The sequence below is a fragment of the Lissotriton helveticus genome, chromosome 5_1 (genome assembly GCF_964261635.1).
Source record: "Lissotriton helveticus chromosome 5_1, aLisHel1.1, whole genome shotgun sequence".
Classification (NCBI taxonomy): Eukaryota; Metazoa; Chordata; class Amphibia; order Caudata; family Salamandridae; genus Lissotriton; species Lissotriton helveticus.
Genome location: NC_136065.1, coordinates 1,999,286,300 through 1,999,310,808, shown reverse-complemented (window position 1 = coordinate 1,999,310,808; position 24,509 = coordinate 1,999,286,300). Strand labels below are relative to the sequence as shown.

At 47.6% G+C, this 24,509-nt stretch overlaps 1 protein-coding gene across 3 annotated transcripts in view; it reads right to left on the bottom strand.

Moving 5' to 3' along the window:
* Nucleotides 1-2,026: 2,026 nt before the first annotated feature.
* The window catches only part of LOC144756153 (E3 ubiquitin-protein ligase TRIM39-like), a 636,326-nt gene continuing 613,843 nt past the window's right edge, over nt 2,027-24,509 (bottom strand). For 2 of the 3 annotated variants that reach the window (XM_078645730.1, XM_078645731.1), the window contains one exon: nt 2,070-2,199. Coding sequence is in view for 1 of the 3 variants with exons in the window: in XM_078645732.1 (XP_078501858.1) it covers nt 2,059-2,199 (141 nt within the window). In the remaining 2 variants the exon portion in view is untranslated. Of the gene's footprint in view, nt 2,200-24,509 lie in introns of all 3 variants that reach the window. The other variant, XM_078645732.1, reaches the window with a different exon arrangement.

Genomic DNA, 24,509 nt, shown 5'->3' with positions numbered 1-24,509 from the left:
GAAAATTACGAAAGAGCAATGTCCAAATTGGATGAGCAAATAGATAGATGGATAAGGCTGCCTCTCTCTCTTGCGGACCGTATAGCTTTACAGAAAATGATTGTCCTGCCGAAATTGTTGTATTTGTTTAGTAATATCCCAATCTGGTTAACACAGACACTGTTTGCGAAACTGAGAACGGCAATGTAGAAATTAACATGGGCTGGAATACAGGCGAGGGTACGCTGGGATATACTGACAAAACCATATCATAAAGGCAGCTTTGGGGCACCTGACTTGCAGTTATATTATTATTGCGCTCAGGCGCAACATGCCCATTATTGGCTCCAGCCACACGCTTTTATCCCCCACGTGGCGGTGGAAAGGGACAGTGTAGACCCAACACCCCTGACAGCATACATATCAGATCCTAACTCCTTCACCCACTCTGACAAGATAACGCCTGTCCAATGTCCCTCGTGGGCATGGCACACGCTGGCGTGCAGAGCTGAGAAACTTCCTGTCTATGGGGCAGCACTACCACTCGCGCATCATCCGAAATTGTCAGTTACACAGGAGAAGGGCATGCTCCAACTTTTGCGGGACATGAAATTAACCACCATGGCAGATATATTCCCACATGGCAGCTTTATTGGGAGGGAGGATCCCTCGTTGAGCATACACCAAACACCAATGAAACGGTTTGCCCACATGCAATTGCAGGCAGCGATAAAGGAACTATTTATCACATACCCAGATAAACCACCTAAACTACAAGCTCTGCAGGCTTTATTGACTGCACCAGACCACTGGAAACTGATCACACGATTATATAACACATCGCAACTGGAGCAGTGGGACACGGTGAATAGATCATTACATAAATGGGAACAAACACTAGGGGACAATATTAGTGAACAGGACTGGGACTATAGTTGTATGCAGCTGCACCTCATGACACCGAATTGTAATCTACGCATAGTAAACTTTAAATTCCTACACCAATTTTACTATACACCAACTCAACTACATAAATATGGCCTTCGCTCAACAGACAAGTGCTATAGGTGTGAATCTTTGCACGCAGACTTCCTACACACGGCGTGGGCTTACCCACAAACGCACGGATATTGGGAGAAGGTTACGGGAGCACTCACAATTATGCTATCCGAAGAAATACCGAATGCACCACTGACATGCCTGCTGGGTATATATAAGATAGCACCTGTGAAGCAGAGGACATTTCTGGCGGTTGCATTACTACTTGCAAAACACCGGGTCGCCATGAGGTGGGGCAGTAAACGCCCCCCTAGATTCAAAGACTGGCTCAAAGATATGTCCTACTGTACAGACACCTTAGAGACATATGCGGAAGAATTACGACTTGCGTCCAGACCCAGGGATTATTGGGAAGCTCGACTACACTACTTGCAAACCACACAGACAGAGGAGTAACGGACACATCAAACAAGGCAGAGGTAGAGACAGTGGTGAATTCCCTATGGAATGCAGGGGGGAGTATGGGTTTGATGTGAAGTATTTTGAAACTGTATAAGAATCATGTACGGGAATTGTACAACTTGAACTGTTGAGTTAGCCCGCACGCTACTGAGGACCGAGTGAGGTGGAAGAGGTGTAGATGATGATGATGTAGTAATTCCCCACGACAAAGAGGAACAAACAATGTTAACTTTTATGCTATTGACTATGTGATGTAATAATACGATGACTCAAAATGTGCTAAATTGTGAACAATGCTGACTGAACTCAATAAATAAAATTAAAAAAAAAAAAACCAAAAAAAAAAAACTTTTTTGACCTCCCGTTTAGCTTTGCCCCGCTTCACTCCCAAGTGTGTCCTTTCGAATCTTGACTGAACCAAACTAAACAGAACAACCTAATTTTTTAGCAAACTTTGTACATATTCGTCGAAGTTATTAGCAAATCAAAGAGGCCTTTTCAGTGAAAAGTGCAAAGTAACCATGAAAACAGTCTCATACTTGTGAGTTTGTATTCATTAAAGAAGCAGATAGTAGATGTAGTTTTTGCAGTGGCAGCAGTTGCTCCGAATTTCTTTATTTAATAAATGTCACATAAAAAGGAAAAAAATAAAGTAACTTGAAGATGTACTCTCTTCCGATTTCTCCCCATCCAGGTAACAGATAACGGGAACAAAAACTTGGCAGGACAATCTATTCCTAATGGACGCCATTTTATCTCCTGAAAAACATTAAAGAGAAAATACACTTAAGTTAGAGTTAGAAATGCACTTAGAGAAACACATGTTTGGGCCTTATTTAGAGTTTGGCAGATGGAGTAAAGGCAGCCCAGTTGCAGAGGACTTTATGTTGGCCACCTTCCCTTTAGTCCACCTATCAAACTGACAAGATGCCAGCTGGCCTTGCGGGCAGCTCTATACATTGGCAGAAACTGCCGTCAAACATGTTGCTTAGCCGTAAATGTTTTTCAAAGTTTTTATTTATTTTAAAACTCGAGAGATCAGGCTTTGTTTTAAAAAAAGAAAAAAAGATTGACCTACAAACCATGGGAGCTTTCTACTATGAGGTGGCGGGCATTATTATTTTGCCTGCCTCTCAATGTCAAGTTTTACACATAACGTCATCCTATATAGGGCAGACTGTGTTCAATCAATCAATCAAGGATTTATAAAGCACAGCAAATCACCCGTGAGGGTTTCAAGGCGCTGGAGTTGCTAACTGGAGAAAGCACTCAGAAAATGGGGGGAAAGAAAGGAGAAAGCAGTGAAAGCAAAGGGAAGACAGGAGAAGGAGCGATGCAGCAGCAAAGAGAAACCTGGACATGTGACCTGCTTAATGGGGGTCGCACTGCGGTCTCCATTAAATAGGTCCTGGGCAGATGGAGGGACACTGGGAGCTGGTGAGCTGGGCTAGGTGGGAGGTGGGAAAATGGGTAGCAGGCATAAGTGGCAATGAGGGAAAAAGGGAAAAAACAAGGAAGGGGAAATCATTAAAACATGGGAAAAGCAAGAAGGCACTAAAAAATGGGGGGAAGGAAGGAGAAAGCAGTGGAAAATGGGGGAAAAGGAAGGAGAAAGCTCTCAGAAAATGGGGGAAAGGCAGGAGAAAGCAGTGAAAAAAGAGGGAAAAGCAAGGAGAAAGCAATCAGAAAATGGGGAAAAGGCAAGGGGAAGACAGAAGCAGGAGCGATACAGCAGCACACGGAGTGCTGGGCCTGGACCTGCTCAATGGAGTTGCCCTGCGGCTTCTATTAAGCAAGTCCTCGGAGTTGGGAGGGGTGATTGGAGACGGTGGGCAGGACTAGGCAGGATGTCATGTGGCCCTCACTATATAAAAATAAATTTTACTCTGTCGGAATAAACCCGTCCAACACGAAATTGGATGGGGGTCCAAGAGTTTGGTAGAGAGGCCAAGCTCTAAATCTGGCCCAATATTCTGGCTTGTTTTACCTTCACCGTATTTAAATTATATTGTGCATATGTCCACTCCATTTCCAAACACCATGCTCAACAAAAAGGCAATTTCTAATTCTATAATAATTTACTAACCTTTATTAAACCACTCGAAAGTTGGGATGAGGATCCACACTGATTATTATAGTTTTATTCTGCTATATTTGTATTATTGAACTATCGTGCAACAGAGCAGTACAGTCTAAGCTGTATTAGGTCTGGCTGAAGAGAGATTAATACTCAATGGCAGCCTAATGTCTGTACAACAAAACGTTCTCTGCAAATCAGAAATAGGTGTTCTAAGTTTGTTCATTCTTCTCTTGCAGACACTATGGTTCCTTGTGTTCCCTACAAAGAGCTCCTCCTTTCTTCCACAGAAGCGTCATCTATGGGTACTGCCCGAGGGGTTCAGGCAGTTTGGTAGCTGCTCCTCCTCCGCCTGCTCCAGGCAGAGATGCTCACCTAGAGGCTTCCATTTGCACGAGAAGACACTGTCCGATCAACTGGGTTCTCCTTAACCCTTTTCATGCAGTTGCACAAGACAGCGAAGGGATATGTTTGGAATGAGGAAGAGGACAGATATTTTGTCTAGAGATGGAAGACAAGTTACCATTGTCTCTCCAGTATTGGTACTCACTTAGGGATGTTTCCGCTATTGCAGCTATGTGAGCAGGTGAGAGGTCAGAGCACTGGTGTCGAACAGAGCCTTCTTCACCTCGTTTATACACACTATGCAGCTGTAGGTGCCACACGGTAAAGTGCATGTACTTCAGAGAGAGGGGAATAATCATCGGAAGTCAGGGGATAAGAGAGCAAAGACCCATTGTTGTCGGACATATAGGGAAAGATTTAAAGAAAACAGCAAGTCCGAGAACTGTGTGTTCTTGGTTGAACAGATCACGAGTGGACTGCATCGAAGGAGGCTCCAACAGTTCAAAGTAAATCTTCATGATCGTTAAGCATTTTCTCTCGCCCTCAGCCTCTGTAACAACATCACTGCCTCCCAACATTCTGCGATAACCTATCAAATTTCAACCACAGCAAAATTGCAAACATCTACAGCAACTTTACACACCAACCCAACCCCAGAGAACTCATTGCTATCCTAACCACCAGCACGAAGACAGCCACCTAACCACCACCAGCCAAGACAGCCACCTAATTGAATGAACAACCGTCACCAAAAAGGACACAGGGGCAATCATACAGACCATCTACTCCTGGGCCCCAAGAGACCTGCCCCACCACATCTACAGCCTGGGACCATCACCAATCAGCACCACCCTGACCCACATCATCAACACCTACATCAAGTCTGCCACTTTCCTGGATGAATGGAAACGTGCAAAAGTCAATGCCATCCTCATGAAGCCACAGCAGCCAAAGTTATTGACCAGGCCATCAACAAGCAATTCACAGTCCACCTCAAGCTTCATCATCTTCCTTACAACATTCAATCAGGATTCATAAAGATCCACAGCACTGAAACAGCACTCTTCACGGCCACCAACAACATTTGAACCAACCTGGATTAAGGAGAAACAGCTTCCCTCATCCTGCTCTATCTGCAGCCTTAGATACAATCTCCCACAACACCCTCATCAGAAGGGCATAGAAGGATCCGTTCTCAACTTCGGATCTGTTCCTTCTTCATGGGAGGAACCATTAAGGATCAAGCTGCCACCCTTCAAGAAGGTGATATGCAAAGTCCCCAAGAGATCGTCCTTCAGCCCCACTCTTTTCAAAATATACATGACACTGCTAGCCAACATCATCCGATCACAAGACATCACCGTCATCTCCTACACCAATGACACCCCAGTTATACTCCCCCTGACGGACAAGACAGCCACCACCAAAACCAACTTCATCAACTGCGTAACCATCGTATTAGACTTGATGCAAATTAACTGTTCAGCTATGACAAGACTGGCCACTGTCGGAGCTAAGACTGACACCGATGGCAAGCTTAACATGAAGGCTCAAGTCAACGCAGTGAGCACCTCTTACTTCCACATTCTATGAATGCTGCAAACAATAAGAGTTCCAATATTACTTTTATTTGATTTCGTTAAAAATCATAAACGAGTGGGTAAAGCACTTAGTACAAAAATGTTAAAAAATGGGGGTTAAAAAGGTACAAAAGATTAAAAAGCGATGCTGTCATGTACTGAATCATCATCAATAGATAGTACACAAAGTATACATTTGTAGTCGATGCAATTTTGAGCAGTGCAAGGCGGTACAGTGAGCAAGAAGTCGGGAAATAATATCAGTGCAAATGAGAAAGGTCCAAGCAGTCTTATCTAAACCACTCCACTCCAGTTCATTCATTTATGTTGTTTAATTCTTTGGCTGCCATTTTCCAGAGCGTGATGACTTTACAAGATAGTTCAATTGACCGGCCTCCAAGGCATTGTATGACTCTGCATGTCCGTAGCTGTTTTTTTTCTCAAAAGCTCGCGGAGGACCATTTTCCGAATTTTTAAAAGTGAGGGGCAGATGCATAGGAGATGTAAAAGACTCTCTTCTCCTTTTCCGCACAGCCGGCATTCTTTTGTTAGCCATACATGTTTCCATTTTGAAGTTAAATCCTTCGTGGGGAATGACCCCAGCCGTAACATCGTCAAATAATGCTTTTTATGATGTGAAAAGTGTTCCAACAAATATGGTTGTGGTTTAAGCGTCTGATAAGATTGAATCACTGCCCAAGCGTGATTTTTCTTTGAGAATGCAAGTTTTGTCCATTAACTGCAAGATTTGGTTGGTTGCACGGTTTACTGCATTTTTAAAACCAGAGTAAGAGTTGTTTGTATGCCATGCCTCCTCGAGGTGTAGGTCCTTAAGTGATTCTTTTAGAACCGTGGCGATGGAATTATTTAGCCTCGCTTGCTTTTCGATTTCTACCCAGCAAAAGTGGTCTAATGTGTTATCTTCTGCTTGCCTCATCCGCCAATAGTAATTGACAACCGCCCCTTGTCTGACTGGTTTCTGGTTTTTAAGCCCGTATTCCAGTCGAATCTGGGCCTGAGAGATGTGCTGGGGGGAATGAGAACAAACTCTTGAAAAACCTCGATTGTGCTTGGCTTAGTGCGGCTGCGTCTTTTGTGTACATTATTTCCGACCCCTATGATATTGTAGGTATGAATTTTGCTGCGATTAACTTCAGCAGATGCCCTGTTGAGCAGCCTTTTAATTTCCTATGTAAAGTTTTGAAGGCGTGGAGAAGTTATTTTGCTTTCATTTTTCCTTGGTTCAGCTGTTGTTTAACCCCTTGCCCGCGGCCGGAATTCCGCTCCTGTGTGGCAGATTGCGGGCGTGGTCATGACGGCCCTCAGCCGTCATCAGCATGGAAGGGGTTAAAGTTGAGGTTTTGATCAAGTTGAAACCCTAGGTATTTGTAAGACTCCACCTGGGATATTGGTTTGTCACCTAGGTTCCAGATGAATTTGCCTTTTGCCCCTTTTTTATGTTGTTTTGAGAAGCACAGCACCTTGGTTTTCTTGAGATTTATTATTAATTGGGCTGCGATGGTATAGGCTCCTAGTTGGGTCATTGATCGCTGCAGTCCTATCGGTGTTTGTGATAGAAGGACGATATCGTCTGCATATTGAAGGCTGGTGATTAGTGTTTTGCCCAGTTTTGTGGGGTCAGTTTGAACTTGTTGAAGGTGTTTCTCGAGGTCGGCGGTATAGATGTTGAATAGGCAAGGGGCCAACACACACCCCTGTTTCAGCCCGTTTTTTGTTTGGATCTTACTTGTTATACTGCGCCATTCTCTTTATTTTATTTGGACCCACGTATTTGAGTAAAGGTTGATAATTGCCTCCAGAAGTTTTGTTGGTGCCCCCAAGCTTTGCATTTTGGCCCATAGCTTTGCCTTCTGTACTTTATCGAATGCTGCTCTAAGATCAATGCAGCAGGAGTAGAGGGAACGGGATTTTGCCATGGTTTGATTGACTAGGAGTGTGACCGCGGAGATGTTAGTGAGGCTGCCCATTCCAGCCCGGAAACCAGTTTCCGTATTAGGCATCAAATTTGTGTGACTCACCCATTCTTTTTAATCTGCCAGCAGGTTCGAGGCATAAATCTTGGCTTCAACGTCGATAAGTGCATTCAATCTGTAGTTAGCTGGGTCTGAATGAGAGCCCGATTTATATATGGGATTTAGGATGCTTCCTCTCCAGGATTCCGGAACCGTGTCTGATGATAGTACGTGTGTGAATAGCGGAGTAAGGATATCGGACCAAAATAAAGGGTTGTGCCGGAATAGTGCATTTGGCAATCCATTGGGTCCTGGAGCTCCCTCAGGCTTTAAGTTTTTTATGATTTTAAGGACCTGCTCTTGTGAAATCTGCGGGGGGAGATCTGGCAGTTCTATCTTTGACATGTCATGAGCTATTCCTGCAGTAGAGGTTCCGTGATTTATAGCTTCTAAGGGTGGGGTGTCTTTTGTATGTTTGTTCAATGTGTGCTTTCAGGGTGTCCTCCATTACGTCCGAGTTGAAATTTTGTTTCTTGCCGTTTGATAGCTGGTTAATTATATCCCAAAAGAGCATGGAGTCTCTTTGTTTACTGGCATGGAGGAGTTTTGCCCAGAGATGTTATCTGAAATCTTTTTAGGTCTTTTCTTAATTTTTATATTAGTGAGAGAATGTACGAGTTCGCAATTGCCTTAGATGTTTATTCAGTTGATTTTTTTGTTTCCTTGGACTGTTGGTGAACCACCATGCCCCTGCTGGTCTACCTGCTTTACAGCCGTTTACTTGTTTTGAGAATTCTTTGTTTAGATTTGATCAAAAGATTCCCAGGCCTTTATATGTGATGGTTTGACTTTAAAACTCTCCAAAAGAGCAGTGCAGTGCAGAACAGAGCAGTGCATGTGGCCATGATGTCACCAATGTTTTCCTTTTTCCAAATTAAACGTCTCAGGTTGTAACCTTGCGTTTGTTGGGACATTGCTTTACCTATTATTGAGTTAGCCGTGCTTAAAGAGTAGAGTGAAGGTTTGAGATGGTGGTCGCTTTCTGACCTTTTTTTGATTTCGAAGTTAAAGATGTGTGGGAGAATGTCCAGGTCTGTTATTGTATAGTCAATGATTGAGCATGTTTTCTGCGTAACCCTGGTATATGCTGGGAGGCTCTCTGATGTTACTCGTCCGTTTAACACACCCAATGATAGTTCTTCCAGCAAGGATGCGCATTTATTACCGTGTGTATCACGCTGTTTGCTGGGTAGAATATGGCCTTTTGGACTTTCTTTCCTGACATTTAGTAAAATCATGTTAAAATCTCTTGATAGAATGATATTGGCGTGTGGGTGAGCAAGTTTAAGCGTGTCCAATGTTTCTACTAGGGTATCGATATTTGATCTCTTTTGGTAGGATGATGGATGGATGTAGGCATTCAGTATTAGTAAGCTGAAGAGGTTAGAGGCCGTTAGTTTGATACATAACATCCATGTTGAGTCTAGGTCTACTTCCGAGGCCTGCCATGAGATGTAGGTCGAGACGTAGATTGAAAGGCCTCCTTTAACTCTTCGTATTTCGAGTCTTTCTTGGCCGGATTAAGGTATTCTTTGTATCCTACAATTGGTGAAAAATGTGTCTGCCATGTCTCTTGAAGGAGGAGTAGGTCGTGCTGTTTGAAAAATTCCCATGAAATCCGGATCTTCTAGTTTTGAGCTTAGGCCGTTTACATTCCAGGAACAGATATTACACCCGTTGTCTGTTGTTTTAGCTTTGGTGGAATTTGTTCATGCCATACATTGGCGGGTACCTTCTGTATTCAGTTTCCTTTGCCCGGTATATTTGACTGCTTCGGGGTGGGCGAAGGTTATGGTAATTTCCTCCCCGCTTGGTTTGTGCTCTTTGTTGGGCTATGTTGTTCTGGGCTTTTCGCACCTCTCAACATGCCCTCTGGTGAATTTAGTTGTTGTAACGGAGTTGGGTAGCAGGGGGGAACTAGCTTTTTTATTTCTATACCTCATTTAGGAAATGAAACCTGCTGCTGCCAGATTTGCTCTGGGATGGAATTGTCGTAGAAAGTTACTGTGGTGATTTCTCGACCAGATGAGTTGGGATTTGATCTAAATTCTATACTTTCAAGATTGCCAGTGTCGATATGACGCAGAGAAGGAAGTGCTTTGAGCAGTTTTAATATTACGCTTCTATTGAGGATAGTGTGAGTTCCCCTCGATATGTAGTGAGGGATGAAGTGCAGCTTATTGTTGTAGATGTTAATGATGTCAGAAGAGACCAGCCCGCATTCGATGTATTGGCTCTTTTCGGTTTGTTTTTCCTCCGTGGTTTGTCCCGGGGGATCGGGTGAAAATTCTGAGCGTTACATTTATTATTTTAGAAGTTTGTGTATCGTTGTTCATTGCAGGCGTTGGAGCGCCGCTTTCCGTACAGTTCCTGTATGTTATGTTCAGGGTACTCCCGTCCTTACTGTCTCCCTCACCGGACAAGTTTACATCATTAAACTGGTTTTAACAGGTTCTGTCATGTTGCGTCCCGGAATTGTTTTAAGGATTTGTGTGGCCTGAGATGTTAAGTGCCGTTTCTCTTCCTTTTCAACAGGCTTGAATATACTGTATACGTTTGCTGGCTGCGAATGTTCCATTATAGGTTGGTTGTGGATTTTTGAGGTGGTGGGCTTATTGATAGATGGGGTTGTGTCGACCACAAGGCTTGCTTCTCAATATTTGTAGTTGTTGCGTCGTCTTCACTTTGAGTCACATCTAGCTCCTTCTTGGTGCGGGTTACGTTCGGTACCGGTCTTGTTTTTTCCCTTTCTGACCGTTCTCAGGCGTTTTCTCTCGCTTAGATAGTGGAGCTGTAACATTTGTTTCTTTTGCAAGTTGCTCGTTGCAATGATCTATTAGTGGACTGGTTGAGATGCCTGTGTTGCCCAAAGCTGTTTTTGGTTGTAATGTTTTTGTGCTTTCGGGTGTTGGAGCTATGTTAGGCCCCAATGCTTTTTCATTATGCTCTTTTAGGGGACTAGGATGAACCTGATCCACTTCCTTCTGTGTTTCTTTGGTTTCCTAGTTGGTAAATTAGTCTTGGCTGAGGTGTCCCTGGCGACCCCCAGTAGTTTGGAAGTTAAATTTGGAACTACGGCTAGTTGGTCTATTATTTGGGTGCAGAGGCTCATTAGGTATCTTGTTTTTCGATCTTGCTGCACCCTCTTGATCATCTCATTAAGGTTTTGCAGCTTTTGTTCCACCCCCTGAACCTAAATGGCTAGAATGTTTAAGAGATCCACTTGGGCATCTAACTTGTCTGCCTGGTAAGACATGGCTTTACCAATGGTGTCCAGAGTGTTTAACAGATGCGGCCAGACTGCAGAGGGTGGTGGCTGGCTACCTGTTCCTCTAGTGGTGGATGCTCTGAAGACGTAAAGTCCAGAGGAACTGGAATTTCACATACTTTCTCCCTTTTTTGCGACTGTGGCACTGTGGGAGAATTTTCGAGATTCTTGAAATTAAGAAACGAGTCAGTCAGTCAGTCAGTCGAAACCACTTTATTCGATTAATTAAAATCATAAAAGTATGCTGTACAAATACCAAAACATTAAAAATATCATTTAAAAAGTATGGTGTACGAGATAAAAATACATTTTTTTGGTCAAATAAAACACATATCATCATACCCTTATTAAGGCAATTAATAGAAATACATTGTTAAGAGGATTCAAAATCTAAAATAGCTTTCTGTCCAACTCTCTTGCTTCTAACAGACGCTGCAAGAAAACTTGCAACACAAAACATTGTTAGTGGGGATTCTAACAGTTGTAGAAACAATAAAGCAGGTTTACACTGGTTGAAGTTCATCTTTTTCAGCAATGGAAGAATAAACCTTTTCCTGGCATCTTTATACAATGGGCAAAAAATCATAAAGTGCATAGTGTCTTGTGGGGAAAAATCATCGCATTTACATGGGGCAACATCTTCAGGTCTACTCCACCCCTCCAGATCCCAGAGTACTGTGTATATTTGGTTAAACCGAAATTTCGTCAATAACCATCTATGGAAAAAATTTGTCACGATGGTCAGATAAGGTGACATTGCTATTGACTGGGTGACCAAAACATGGCCCCTAACCAAAGGTTTGCACAGTTCTGCACCTTCCCGTTCTACCTCCCTTAATTTAATAAAGTTAATTTTTACCCACTCAAGGTGTGCCTTACAAAGAGATCCTGGGTTGGAAATGATCTCTGGTCGCCCCATATAAGTTGCTACCTTTTTTATGTACGACAACCAATCGATTTTGTACATATTATCGAGCATAATGCAGTCCTTTAAGATCTTATAGTTTAGGGAGAGGTTCGGGTTTAACCAGGTTTTGATACATAGCAGCATTGGGGCAATTTTAATTTTATCTGCTAGATAACCAATCCCCAATTCTAGGTGTACAGAGTGGGTGGCAGTAGACTGAGGAAGGCCAAGGAGGGACCTTAGAAATTTGTTTCTTCAATTTGGATAGCATCGGGTTTGGTATAACCCCAAATTGAGGCCCCATACCTTGCGATGGAGATAGTCTTGGCTTTGTAGATTGTTAGAATTGCCTCACAAGGTTTCCCCCCCAACCTTTTAGCAAAGCCTAGCACTGCTGCCGAAGAATTTCTCACAGAGTTTACCTTGATTGAGAGTTGGGGGGACCAAGAACCCTTGTCATCAAAAACTACTCCCAAGTAGGTAAATACCTTCACCCTGGTGATTACTTCATTACCACAAAAAAAGGTCTTAACTTTGTTTTTTGAAGGCCCCAGAGACATCACATGCGATTTGCTGTTATTGACTACCAAATCCAGACTTTTCATGAAGGCCCCAAACGAGTCCAGCAATCTTTGTAGGCCCAGTGGGGTTCTAGTCAACAAAACAGCATCATCAGCGTATAGGAGTACCGGAACCGGTGTACCTCCCATACGCGGAATGTCTGGGGTCGCTGGTAATAGGTTTAGCTCCAGTGAATTAACGTATAATGTAAATAACATAGGGGCCAAGATGCATCCCTGACGCACCCCTCTGCCAGACTTAAAGCTGGACATACATTTACCCTCATTTGTCATCCTGATTGAGGCGTTCAAGTCTTTGTGCAGCTTGGCTAAGAAATACACAAGGGACCGATCAAGTCCCAGTTCCAGGAGCATGGTCCACAGCTTTGACTTATTAACAAGATCAAAAGCTGTGGACAAGTCCATAAACCCCAGATAGATAGACCCCTAGCAGCCTTGGTGTACTTAGCTGTTATTAAGTGTATGTTCAAACATTGGTCCTCCGTGCTCCTCCTAGCTCTAAAACCATATTGGGCGTCAGACAGAATGTTATTGTCTGAGGCCCACCCTGTTATCCTTGCTAGGATCACTTTCCCCAGAATTTTAATTGAGGAATCTAGCAAGGATATGGGCCTATAACATCTAGGATCGGCCCTTTGGCCCTTCTTAAAGACTGGGATTATTGTTGATCGGGACCAAGATTTGGGGAAACCAACTCGGGCTGAGGTGTTAAAAACATTTGTCAGGATGTTAGCCCAGTATAGTGGGTTTGCCTTATACATATCTGTGGGAACACCATCTGGCCCTGGAGCTTTTCGTCCTGCGGAATCTTCGATTGCTTTTACAACTTCATCCAGGTGAAACCTTACTGGCAAGACAGGAGGGTCTGAGACTGGGGCCACAAAGATTTCTAACTCTAGATGGCTACCATAAATTTGTTCAAAATGGCTCAACCAGTCCTCCTCTGCAATATTTACTTCTAAAACTTGGTTTTTGCTATTTGAGAACAGGGGCGTGTTAATAATAGACCAAAATTTTGCACTATCTTTTAAGGTTGCTTTGTCCATAAGCTCTGCCCACGCATCATGTTTGATTTTATTTTTTCTTTCCTGTACTACTCTAGAGTACTCACTTCTGAGTTGGGCAACCAGAGCTTTATTCCTTGGTCGCTCCTGGAGAGCTTTTTTCAGGCGGTTATGGGATTTAGTGCATATGTGATCAAACCAGCCCGCAACCTCCTTATTTTTAGCTGGACGATTATTGGGCGTGAGTTCTTTGGCCACTAGGGCGCAGATAGCTTCGTAAGAAGAAATTACTAGCTCCCCGGTTGAGTGGAGATCTCCACAGATGTCTAAGTCCTGAGCGGCCTTAGCAGTAATGATATTAAAGAACTCCTCAGGCACCACCTTACTCCAATTTAACCTCCTCCCCTGATCTGTTACTTTTACTTCGGCCAGCACTGAAGGTGAGGTAGATGTATTAAAAAGCAAAAAAACATTTACCAATTCAATAGCCACAGGGTTATGATCAGTAAAACAAGAAGGTATAGCATTATAAAAAACAACATATTTTAAAAGTCCAGAAGAAAGAAATATGTAGTCAATTATGGTTTCACAATCCCTCCCTGTGAAAGTGGGGACACGAGAACTTTTATCAAAAAACTCTACTTCAAACGAATCATTGTTAGATAAAAGTTTCTCCAGTGCTTCCCCCTTGCTAGAGTGCTCAAAGTGTTGTGGGGATGTGAAGTCTGGCCCATCAATGTTAACCAAAGAACAATTTTGACTACATGAGTGGACGTTAAAATCTCCCAACAAGATAAGTTGGCATAAAGTGGTCTGCTTATCAATATAAGTGTTTAAAAAATCTGATAACCACAACAGGTGTACATTTGGGGAGTCCCCATCCTGGGAATTATAGCAGTTTACTAGAATTATTTTAGTGTTATTGGGAAGTTTACATTCCAGAATTAAAAAGTTATTAGTGGCACATTCTACCCTGCTAACTGTCCCTCTTACATTGACAGAGACCAGTAACACAAGTCCCCCTTTATCTCTCCCCGCCAGCGATTTTACTGCAGGGACAAAGTAAGAAGTGAAGCCATCCAACCAGAAGTCACAGTCTCTATCCCAAGTTTCTTGGAGAGCCACAATGTCATAATGTTTCACTTGGTTTAACCAGTTGATGTCATCTTTCTTTGAACGCAGACCAGCGACATTCCAGCTTACCATCTTAACCGTTGCCCCTTTAGCTTTACACAAATTTACAGGGTTACAATGGGTAGCCGGCGGGGTCAGACCAGAGTGGACCTGTACAAAGGGACGGAGGCTAGATGTGACTCTTCCCCAGTTCCCTTTTTAGCGTCCCGTCAATCGCACAGCTCCAAGGAGGAGAGCACATCAAATCTATTGTGAATAGGAATGTTTGGCCCAAAGTTAAAGTAGTTCTCACCTCCAGGTCCCTGAAACAAAACTGGCGTCTGCGCCATAACGGGAGTACAGGGTCTCCTTCTCATACCAGCACTCAAAAAGTTCTCTCCGCAATGACCCGGAATTCAGTTTGGTGTCTGGGCCATAGCGGGAGTGTAAGGTCTCCTTCTATCACTAGATGACTGCTCCCCAGCTAAATGATTGTAAAAGAACCCTAGAGGACGGACCCATATATTATTGGCGTCATGCGTCAATGAGGCTGCTCTCAACAGGACTGTAGCTGCGTGTTGTGGGTATCTAAAATTAATGATTATGCACTCCCCTTTACAGGTCTTTTTAGAGGACCCGATCCAGTTGGCCCTTCTAGTAGAAATAATATCCGGGGCAAATTTTGTAGGGAAACCACAGTTCCTGCTTAACTATGATACGGTCTTATTTTTAAGTGCCTCGTGCGATTCCTCATGTGTTTGGGCTAATTGCGTTTCTAATGGAGGAACGTTTGTTAAGACAACAACATAGGGGGAACATGCTGGGGGTAGGTTCGTAGACCTAGTTCTCTTAACCCAGTTGTTGATGGGTGGACTAGCAGCCCCTGTTGTTATTCCCCTCGCTCCGCTAATAGGAACTATTGTGGTAGGCATAATGTTTTTTGAAACCTCAGTATCTTGCTGCTGGATTACCACTTTAGCTACCTGCTCAGACCCACCTGTAACCATCATCGCTTCCTTGGGACTCTCAGCCATTGTTAGATGCTTAGAAAGCAACCCACCCAACCTCTTAACTTCAGCAGTAACACAGTCGAGTTTCTGCACTAGGGGTTGGACGAGCTGATCCAATTTAGCTTCGAACATTGCTTCCAAGTAGTGAAGTAATTTAGAGAATTGATCAGGACTTAAAGAGCTGTTAGACGCAGAACTATCTGTCTGTACATTATTTTGCTCATCTGAATTGGTGTGCGTTTGTTGGGGGATATCTACCCTTTTTTTTTAATGTTTCCATCCCCTTTTGGTTTGGTGTTTCCTGCAGTTTCTTACAGGTCTGGCAACGGGCATTGCTTCCTCACTATCTTCGCTTACACTATATCTATCTACATCTGGTGGTTCCACATGAACCTGAGCTGTAACCGTAGTGAGCACTACTGGAACCGGGTCTAGGGTAACAGACTGAGGGGAGCTCTCCACAGTGGTTGGCGACTCTAGTATAGTGTTAGAGAGAGTGTCTCTTCCCAGGGAGGCCCTTCTATCACTATTGATTTTTGTAACCATTTTTACAAGGTAATTATCAATAGGCCCTGACCCCGATACAAATTTCTCTTTAGAACTTGGCATGGTCAGACCTGAGCCTAGACTAATGTACTAGGATAATGGTAATGCCACAAATAAGACCAATACAACCAGTACAATGCAATCAGGGATATAGATCAAATATCCAGAGGGCACTTTACCGTCTTTGAATGTCTTTTAGGGTCCAAAAGAACCGATGCAGAAATGACCAGTGAGTGTGGCCCAGCCCTGCCTCTTCCTGTCTATGACTGTCATAGACTGTCCCGCCCTTGTCCCAGGCTTCTCCCAGGCGCGCCCGCGCGTCCCGCGGGACGAGGAGGCGTGTTCTCCTTTATGCGCCTCCCGGCGCTTCCTGAATGCGAGGGCGGCGGCGTCATTGCCGCGATGAGGCTGCTGGGGGTTGTAGTCACAGCGTCCCCCGGCGGAGCCAAGCCCGGCCAGGAGCACCTACAGCAGGGGACTGACGATGGCGGAGCCAAGCCCGACCAGGAACACCACAGCGGAGCCAAGCCCGGCCGAAAACACACAGCGGAACCCAGCCCGGCCGTGTGCTGCAACTGGTGAGTGATTTACGCCTCCCCAGAAACGAGTCATTGTGTGGCATGGAAAGCAATGATTTTCTACTGCTTTGATGGACAGAATCCGATGAATAATGTGGCGAGGCAAATCGGTATTGCTTGTTGGTATTTGCTTTGACAGAGTCGTCTGCAAGTAGGGCCGGCTGCGGCATGTGTGTATTTCCGAAAGGACTTAGGATGTTTGTGCTTATCTGATGTGTTGTGACGACTTCTTTGTTGCCGTAATTGCCTCAGTGGCTGAGTAACAATTGTTGTTGCCCCTTCGGTTGTAATTTTGAGATGGGGGGGTGGTGGTGTATTTGTGCTTCAATGGAATTGACTCTGTGAGTATGACCACTTTCTAAAAGGGATTTAATTGTTTGAACTTGGGGGCCGTGGGCTTCACTTTTTATTGCGTGATCAAGATCTGGTCCAGTTTCCTAAAGTTCAACTGTTTCATTGTTGTGACTCTTGCTGCTCCTATCCTGTCAGGTATTCATTTTGGCTTCACTTTGAACGTAATTGGTGTTGTTGCTGAGATTGGCGTATTTAGAGCGTTTGAATTGTTTAGGATCGTTGCGGTCCTGGTTATTCTTGACAGTTTTTGTGGCCACTTTTAAGAAGTCGGTGATCAATGCCCGTTTGCTACTGTTTGGGCATGAGAGGTGCCTAGTAGGTGCTGATGGCGTGCCCTTCTTGCCACCTTCATGAGTGACAGGCGGGGCAGACTCTGTGACTTTTTTGCTGATGGTTGACTTTGCACTTGAGAATCCTGAGGTAGCTGCAATACTCCATGATAGGGCTCCGGACCCGTGCTGCTTGTCGCTATTTGTTTGCCTCTGCTCAATTAGGGACGTTCCTCCCTGCGCGGTTCCTGATGGGGTGCTGTTATCCTCCATGAACAACGCCAGGGGGGCATTCCCTTTCTTTTTTGGGATTTTTTAGTATTGGCTGATGATTTTTTCTTTTATCTCCGCCCCCTTCGTTCTTCCAGACCTCATGATGGTTTGTTGCCCACCCACCTGGCAACCTAATGCTGAAGCAAAAAGTTTAGCTGAAGATGTGACTGCAAATTTTGGAGAAGATCGTTTTTTGGCAGATTCTGTTGCAGATTCTGTTGCTAAATAAGTTTTTTCTGTTTGTTTGTTTGTCCTTTTGTTTTGTTTGGATGCTTTGTTTATCTGTAGGAGAGATGAATGGTGGATTATGATGGATTTATAAGATTTTGACAGGCCGTGGGGGCATTTTTGGCGGATTTTGGCAATAAGGGTGCAGGACTGACACCCCCTCCCTCTCGCCCCCCTCCCCCCACCGACTTCTCACAGTCTCACTGTCTTCTCAGTATGTCCCACCCCCCGCTGACTCTGCTGGCTCAGTCTGCAGGCGTACTCCTTCTCGCAGGGGGCGGGCTCCTTGCAGCACACTTGACCCCACAGCAGGTGCTGTCAGATGCAGCTTTCTTGCTTGCTTGCTGTTTGCCACCGGCCGCTTGCAGCCTCGTGCCTGCTTCTCCCCTCTTGTGCAAGGCGGTGGTGCTCAGAGCGTCAGGGCTTTAGAGCGTCAGGGCGCAGAAGACGGAAGACCTCAGTGCAGCCGTACAGCTCGTTGACCCCTATGCTTTGGGGAGTTGAAGGGCGAGTGAATGCTGCAAACAATTTTCAAATGGCTGCCTCAGAACACCAGACGGACAATCATGCAAGCAATTATCACCAGCTGGCAGCACTCTTTATGTTGGAATCTCCAACAACTTCTACACATACTCCAGACGATCCAGAACGCTGCCGCAAAATTCATACTTGAACTACCATGACGCACCCACATCACACCACACCTCGGGAAGCTTCAGTGGCCACATTCACACGTGCAGCTAATTCAAACTTCTCACACACACAACAGACAACACTGGACCAGAATACCTGAACAGCTGCATACACTTTGACCAGACACATACGCTCTGCCTCACTTGCCCGCACTTACAAAAGTAAAACAGGAGGTTGCTCATTTTTTTACATCACACCCAAGGCATGGAACAACCTTTTTCAACACATCAGAGCCTCCTCCTCACTTCTATCACCCTACCATGCAATAAATAATTGGCTTCCATCCATTGGAAAAATGATGTTAAGATATCAATCAGACTTGCATAAAGTATGACAATATCCATATAGATCCTTATTAGTCGAAATTATCCTCAAGACATCCAGCAATGGCCATACAATACCGCAACAAAATGAATGGATGTTCCATATGCTTTTAAGACTAAAATCTAATGAAAATTTAAAATAAGGTTTATATTTTCCACGTTGGTGTCCTATCAAACATTCTCGCTGTGACCACCTCAAGCAAAACTATATCACCTAAGAAAGAAAACTAGATGTTTTTTCTAAATTCCTCATACACTCAATACCTTATCAGAAGTACATTGAGTGCATAGTGGTGCAGTACAGAGTATGATAATTCTGTTGAAAGGCATTATATTAATCCATTAATTATATCAAGCAATTGATAATGAAGAGTCAATCTTCAGTAAAAGTGATCCAATCAATAGCAAGACACAGAATTTTAGGTGGGTGACTGTAAATAACAAGGATATTTTTCACATAGGTGATCTGAGTTGAAATAAATAGACAACAAGAGTGAAGATCAAGTTGCCTATGATGTCTCTTGAAGTCCCTCATTAGCTTCTTAATTCTGGTAGATGAACTGGTCACATCCACTGCTCTTCATCCAACAGGGAATGGGGGATTAGGGTGGGCCTCCTATGTTTACAACAGAGGCTTCAACCAAATTCAATACTGATGGAGGCTGACCCAGATTTGCCTCTATGTCAGCTCCTGCCTCCATTAAAAATGTCACCCAACCATCAGCTGAGTAGAGGTCCCCAACAGTAACAGGTAAGCGGTGTCCTGCACACCCAGTGGGTTTTTGCTCTCACATCTCCCTATTTCCTACTCAGGGCATCCTGAAAGGTGGGCGAGGCATCTCTGGCAAGGGTAGAGTCTACGCTTTCCTGCCATGCCTTTCCAAAAAGGAGTACTTCTCGAGAACCGCATCTGGGCTATAATTCCCGAGCAGAAACACCAGGGATGTTTTTCTCATGACTCTATGCACCCCACCACATTCCCCTGGCACTTTGGCTGAATCCCCCAAGGGGACAAAATGTTAAAAACTATATTTCGGGCGTGGCATCAGCGGCAATGGAGTAGGCTGTGACTCCGATGATCTCCGGTGCCCCGCTGACTGTTTGAGCTATCTTGAGTGGAATTTGGGGGCTGCTCATCATCTCCAGGGCTAGGGGAGACCCCTGGTTGAGTGGGATGCTGCGAGAGCGACGACAGGAATCCCGAGCGCTGCCTGCGGAGCTGTGACGCGACGGCGGGGTCCCGGCGGGCAGTCGCGCCCACCATTTTCATTGAGAGGCCGGCGGTGGACCCTTCCCCTTACGCCTGGACTGCCTTTACAAGATGACTCTCGGCAGCGACCTGGTGGGCCTCACAGAGCGGCCCGGGCGTGAGCTCTGATCTTGTGCTGCAACGCCGAAGCCTGGTGCAGCTGACAGTGGTCCCGGCCGGCGGAGGCCTTGGCGCCCCGTAGCTAGAACGGGCGCCGGACTTGGCGGCGGGCTCCTCCTGTGAGCGACGGGGAGGCCTGAGAGAGCGGAGAACCTTGGCGCCGGCTTGCCTGGAGATCGCGGTGCAGCCGCACACTGTGCCTGGAGACGGGCTCCCCCTGTGACAGGTGGAGGGGCCCGAAGGAGCGGAGACCTTTGGCGCTGGCTTGCCGGAGGGTCGCGGCGCTGCGGAGGCGAGACAGGTACGGAGCGCCATTGCAGCTGCCATTTTGGGTATCCGCCCGCTGTGGCGGACGCGGATAGTGGTGACATCGCCGAGCTGCGGAGCCCTGAGGAGCCGACACAAGGGCGCGAGGGCAGAGGTGAGGTGCGTTCGCTGGGGGCTGCGGCTGAACGTGGAGGGCGCCCCCTCGCCCCTGGTGTCTTTGGCGGACTGAGGCCTGTCACCCTGCGCCCCTCCCCCCTTGTGGACTAGGGCCCGGTCCGAAAGCTGTGCTCGACGGGGGAGAATTGGGGCCCTGCGGCCCTCTGGCGCAGGGGACGCAGAGTGAAACTGTGCCTTTGGCTACCTGCTGGCCGCCCTCCCGTGTGTCCCGGAGGCAGGGGACCGCGGCGGACTGTCTCGGCTGGGGGCACTGAGAAGCGGCCTGTAAGGTGAGGAGCGGTGGGGTGCTGTGAGCCCTCCTTGAGGGAGTTCCCAGTCGGTCCGGGGCCCCCTGGGCCTGTGATGGTCCCTGACTGGCGAGCCATACCCTGAGATCAGTGGCGGCGCACCATCGCGCTCAACTGGGCCTCACCTGGCTACAGCCTGACCTCCCAATTGGTAGTGTGCAATTGGCGGGGGGTGCAGGGGCCCTGCAGACATTTGGAACTGCCGCTGGGCGCTGATTGACGGTGGAAGGAGGTGCTGCCTGCCGTTGGGAGTTGCCCTACACCTTGCAACTTGGAGACCTTGCCCCTGGTGTGGTGGCGTGGGCCCTGGACTGCCTGGGCAGAGGAGCTGGCCGGGGGGACTTCCGACGCCACTAGACCCGGGCCCTTGACGTTGGAGGTGTCCCTCCTCCGGCCTGCTCGAGCGGGCTACGGCGCCTTGTTGAGGTGTTGGGGACGTTGCTTCACCTGGGGCATTGCTTCTTTGAACTGTGTGCGCTCTCGCATCTTGTCTCCCTGCCTGTTGCCTCTCTACCCCCGAGTACGGCGCCTTGATCACCGCTCAACACTGCTGGGCCCTACCTTCTGCTTGCACTGCTCGAGAGCGCCCTCCCCCTGGGTCTGTGGTGGTCGGGGGGCCCTGGCCACTGGTCCCTGAACTGCTGCCGCCTGGGGGACCCGGGGTTTCGCCGCATTGAGAGGGGGGTGAGGGGGCTTGCGGTGACGCAGCCTGGTGTGCACTCTCCTCCCGCTGACTATCCCCTTGAGCCTGCGGGGCTGCACCCTGCTTGTAGTGGCACGCGCTCCTAGCTTTCACCTGCAGGCCTGACGATGACAAGGTCCAAAACAGGACCCGGCGGCGACGCCTAAAGACACGTCGCTGATGGCTATGTGGGGCAAAACTGGAGCGGCGGCGCCGGCCGACGGCCCCCCGTTGACGGCTGCGGACTCGCCGCCGGTGACTCAGGCCTTTATGGCCTCCTTCATGTCTGATCTTAAGACGGAGATAGGTTCCTTACGCACGGAGGTGAAAACATGCGTCAAGGAAATGCGCAAGGAGGTCACTGAGCTGGGCGACAGAGTGGACGGCTTGGAGAAGTTAGTCGACGCGCGCACGGAAGACCAAGAACAGCTGTGGCAGAGGGTGGCGGCCCTGGAAGAACAGAACATTGAACTATAGGTTAAGCAGGAGGACCCTGAGAACAGAAGCCGCCGGAATAACCTCCGAATCCGTGGTGTTCCGCTCGACGAGGAAGGGACGGACATTCTGACCTAGGTGGCACAGCTCTTACATGAGGTATGGGGGGACGAGGACGCCTCCCCCTCGACTTTAGATCGTGCCCATCAGGTGTACGGACTGACGGGTAGGGCGGGCCTCCTCCTGGACATCCTGACGCGGGTGCACTACTTTACGGAGAAGGAAGCCATCTTGAAAGCGGCTCGGGACAAGCCCAACCTCACCTACGGAGGCCACAAAATACAGATTTTTCAGGATCTGGCTCCTAACGCCCTGCGCCGGCGAAGAGCTTTTCGGCCGGTGACGGAGAAGCTGAGGGCTCTCAACATTGCTTACCAGTGGGGCCACCCCTTTGCCCTCATCTTTCGCTGGGAGGACAAACGCAGGGTCATCCGGTCCTACCATGAGGCAGCGCAAATTCTCAAGATGCCGGAATCGCCGGCCCACAGCCCTTCACGATCGCGACAACAGGAGAGAGTCCCCGCTCGCCCGGACTGGACCAAGGAACGGCGATATCGTCGATCCCCTCCGGTGGATGAGAGATCCACGTCGCAGGCCAAGCAGGACATCATAGCGCACATCCGCTCTCTTGAGGGCGACCGAGATGGCCAGTCTTCCCATCCGCCCACCCCGTGACCTGGACCTCGTTGGGACATGTTCTTCCGTGGCTTCTCCTGGCGCTATGGGGCGTTCCCTTGCCTACTACCTTGCGATACTGTCTTGGCATGCTGCCTACACTGACGCCCCTTGCGGTGCCTGGACTCCAGCACTTTGCTACTGTCGCCGGATGGAACACCAATCTCCTTGTAGCGCAGACGATCTGCACCCCCGCGACGTCCTGTCCTGGCCTGCGCTTGGGGATTCCACTGCCACCGACTTCAGCATACGGGCCCCCTCTGGTGCCGCTCACGTGGTAAAGTAAAGTCCACATTTGTAAAGCGCACAATCACCCGTAAGGGTCTCTAGGCGCTGGGGGCCGTCGGGAAGATTAAGCGAGCTATTGCCCAGAGTCACATGGTGCTGGGCTAACCTGCCGCCGGAGCCGGGGATCGAACCATGGTCCCCAGATTCCAGCGTCAGTCGCCCTGGCCGCGGCGCCACACCTCCTCCCGTGGTGGGCCTGGACCTGTAGGGGATCCGCCTGAACTGCAATGTCTGGTACGCCATGAGGGGCTGAGTGATGGCCGTTGATATGCCCGACTACTCCGTCCAGCTGTGAGGTGCCCCTGATTCCGGTTCGAGCAGCGGGGCTACCGGGGTCGAGGTTTCCTATCCTACCCGTGGGTACCCCCTGTACTGCCCCATAGGGAGTGACATTCCTGAGTGCGTCCAAACCCTTGGGTAGAGGATGCCTCGTGACTGGGGTAGTCCGAAATGGCCCTGTTGGCCTTTGTTGCCCTTGGTAAATACGAGGCGTGTTTGGCCTCCTGTTGTTTCCTTTCTCCCTCTCTTTCTCTTCTTCTCTCTTTTGCTTTCCTTCCCTTGGAATGCCTCTCTTTCCCTTTCTTCTGGTTTGGCGGGTGGTGGGACAGGGGTGGGGTGGTGGCTACCACCTGGGTGGGGCGGGCGGGTCCTTTGGCAGGCTCCTATGGTCGCCTTTCCCTGCGCTGGTGGGAGCGGGGAACATGGGCGGATCCTACTCGCTTTTCGCTATGGCTGCGATTGTGCCTAAAACCCTGAAGGTTTTGTCACTCAACGTTAAGGGCCTGAACTCCCCTAATAAGCGCAAGCAGGTTTGGCGCTATCTCCTCCAACAGCAACCCAACATTATTTATCTTCAGGAAACCCACCTACTGCAGGGGGACACACACCGCATGGCCCACCCCAAGTACCCTCTTCAGTTCTGGGCAGCTGCGGACACTAAAACTGCGGGGGTGGCCATACTATGCAGAGCTGGCTTCAGGCGGGGAGACTCCAGACCCTATAAGAGTGGGGATGGGCGCTTCCTCAAGGTCACAGTATATGCGGGACGGCGCAGATTCACTTTGTGTAACGTGTATGCTCCAAACCAGTTGCAGGACCGATATCTTCAGACACTCCTGAGGGAACAGATTCCTTGTGGAGACCCGCATATGCTATTAGGAGGGGACTTCAACCTAGTGTGGGAACCTGACCTGGATCGCTGTGGTGCTGCTTCTAACGCCTCCGGGGTGATGTTCTCTGCGCTGCGCAAGCAGATTGCAGACTTAGGACTACTAGACGTGTGGCGCTATCACAACCCGGATCTTAGAGATTATTCATTCTATTCGCACACCCATAGATGCTCCGAGACACGTTGGGAGCCTCCATCTCGGACATTTCTCTGTCGGATCATGCCCATGTGGAAATGTATCTCCAGGACCCGGCAGCGCGTCCCACGCGTGTCGCTCGTTGGTCTTTCCCACTGAGCGTCCTTCGGGACGCTGACGATGTGGATAGCATTCGGGAGGCCATAGACGCCTATTTTGCCTCCGACACCCCGGAAATGCCTTTCCCGGTGGTATGGGACGCCTTCAAGGCCACGATTCGGGGGCACATCACCTCCCTGGCGATTGCAAAGAGGCGCGCTGGCTGCAAACTGGAGGCTGACTT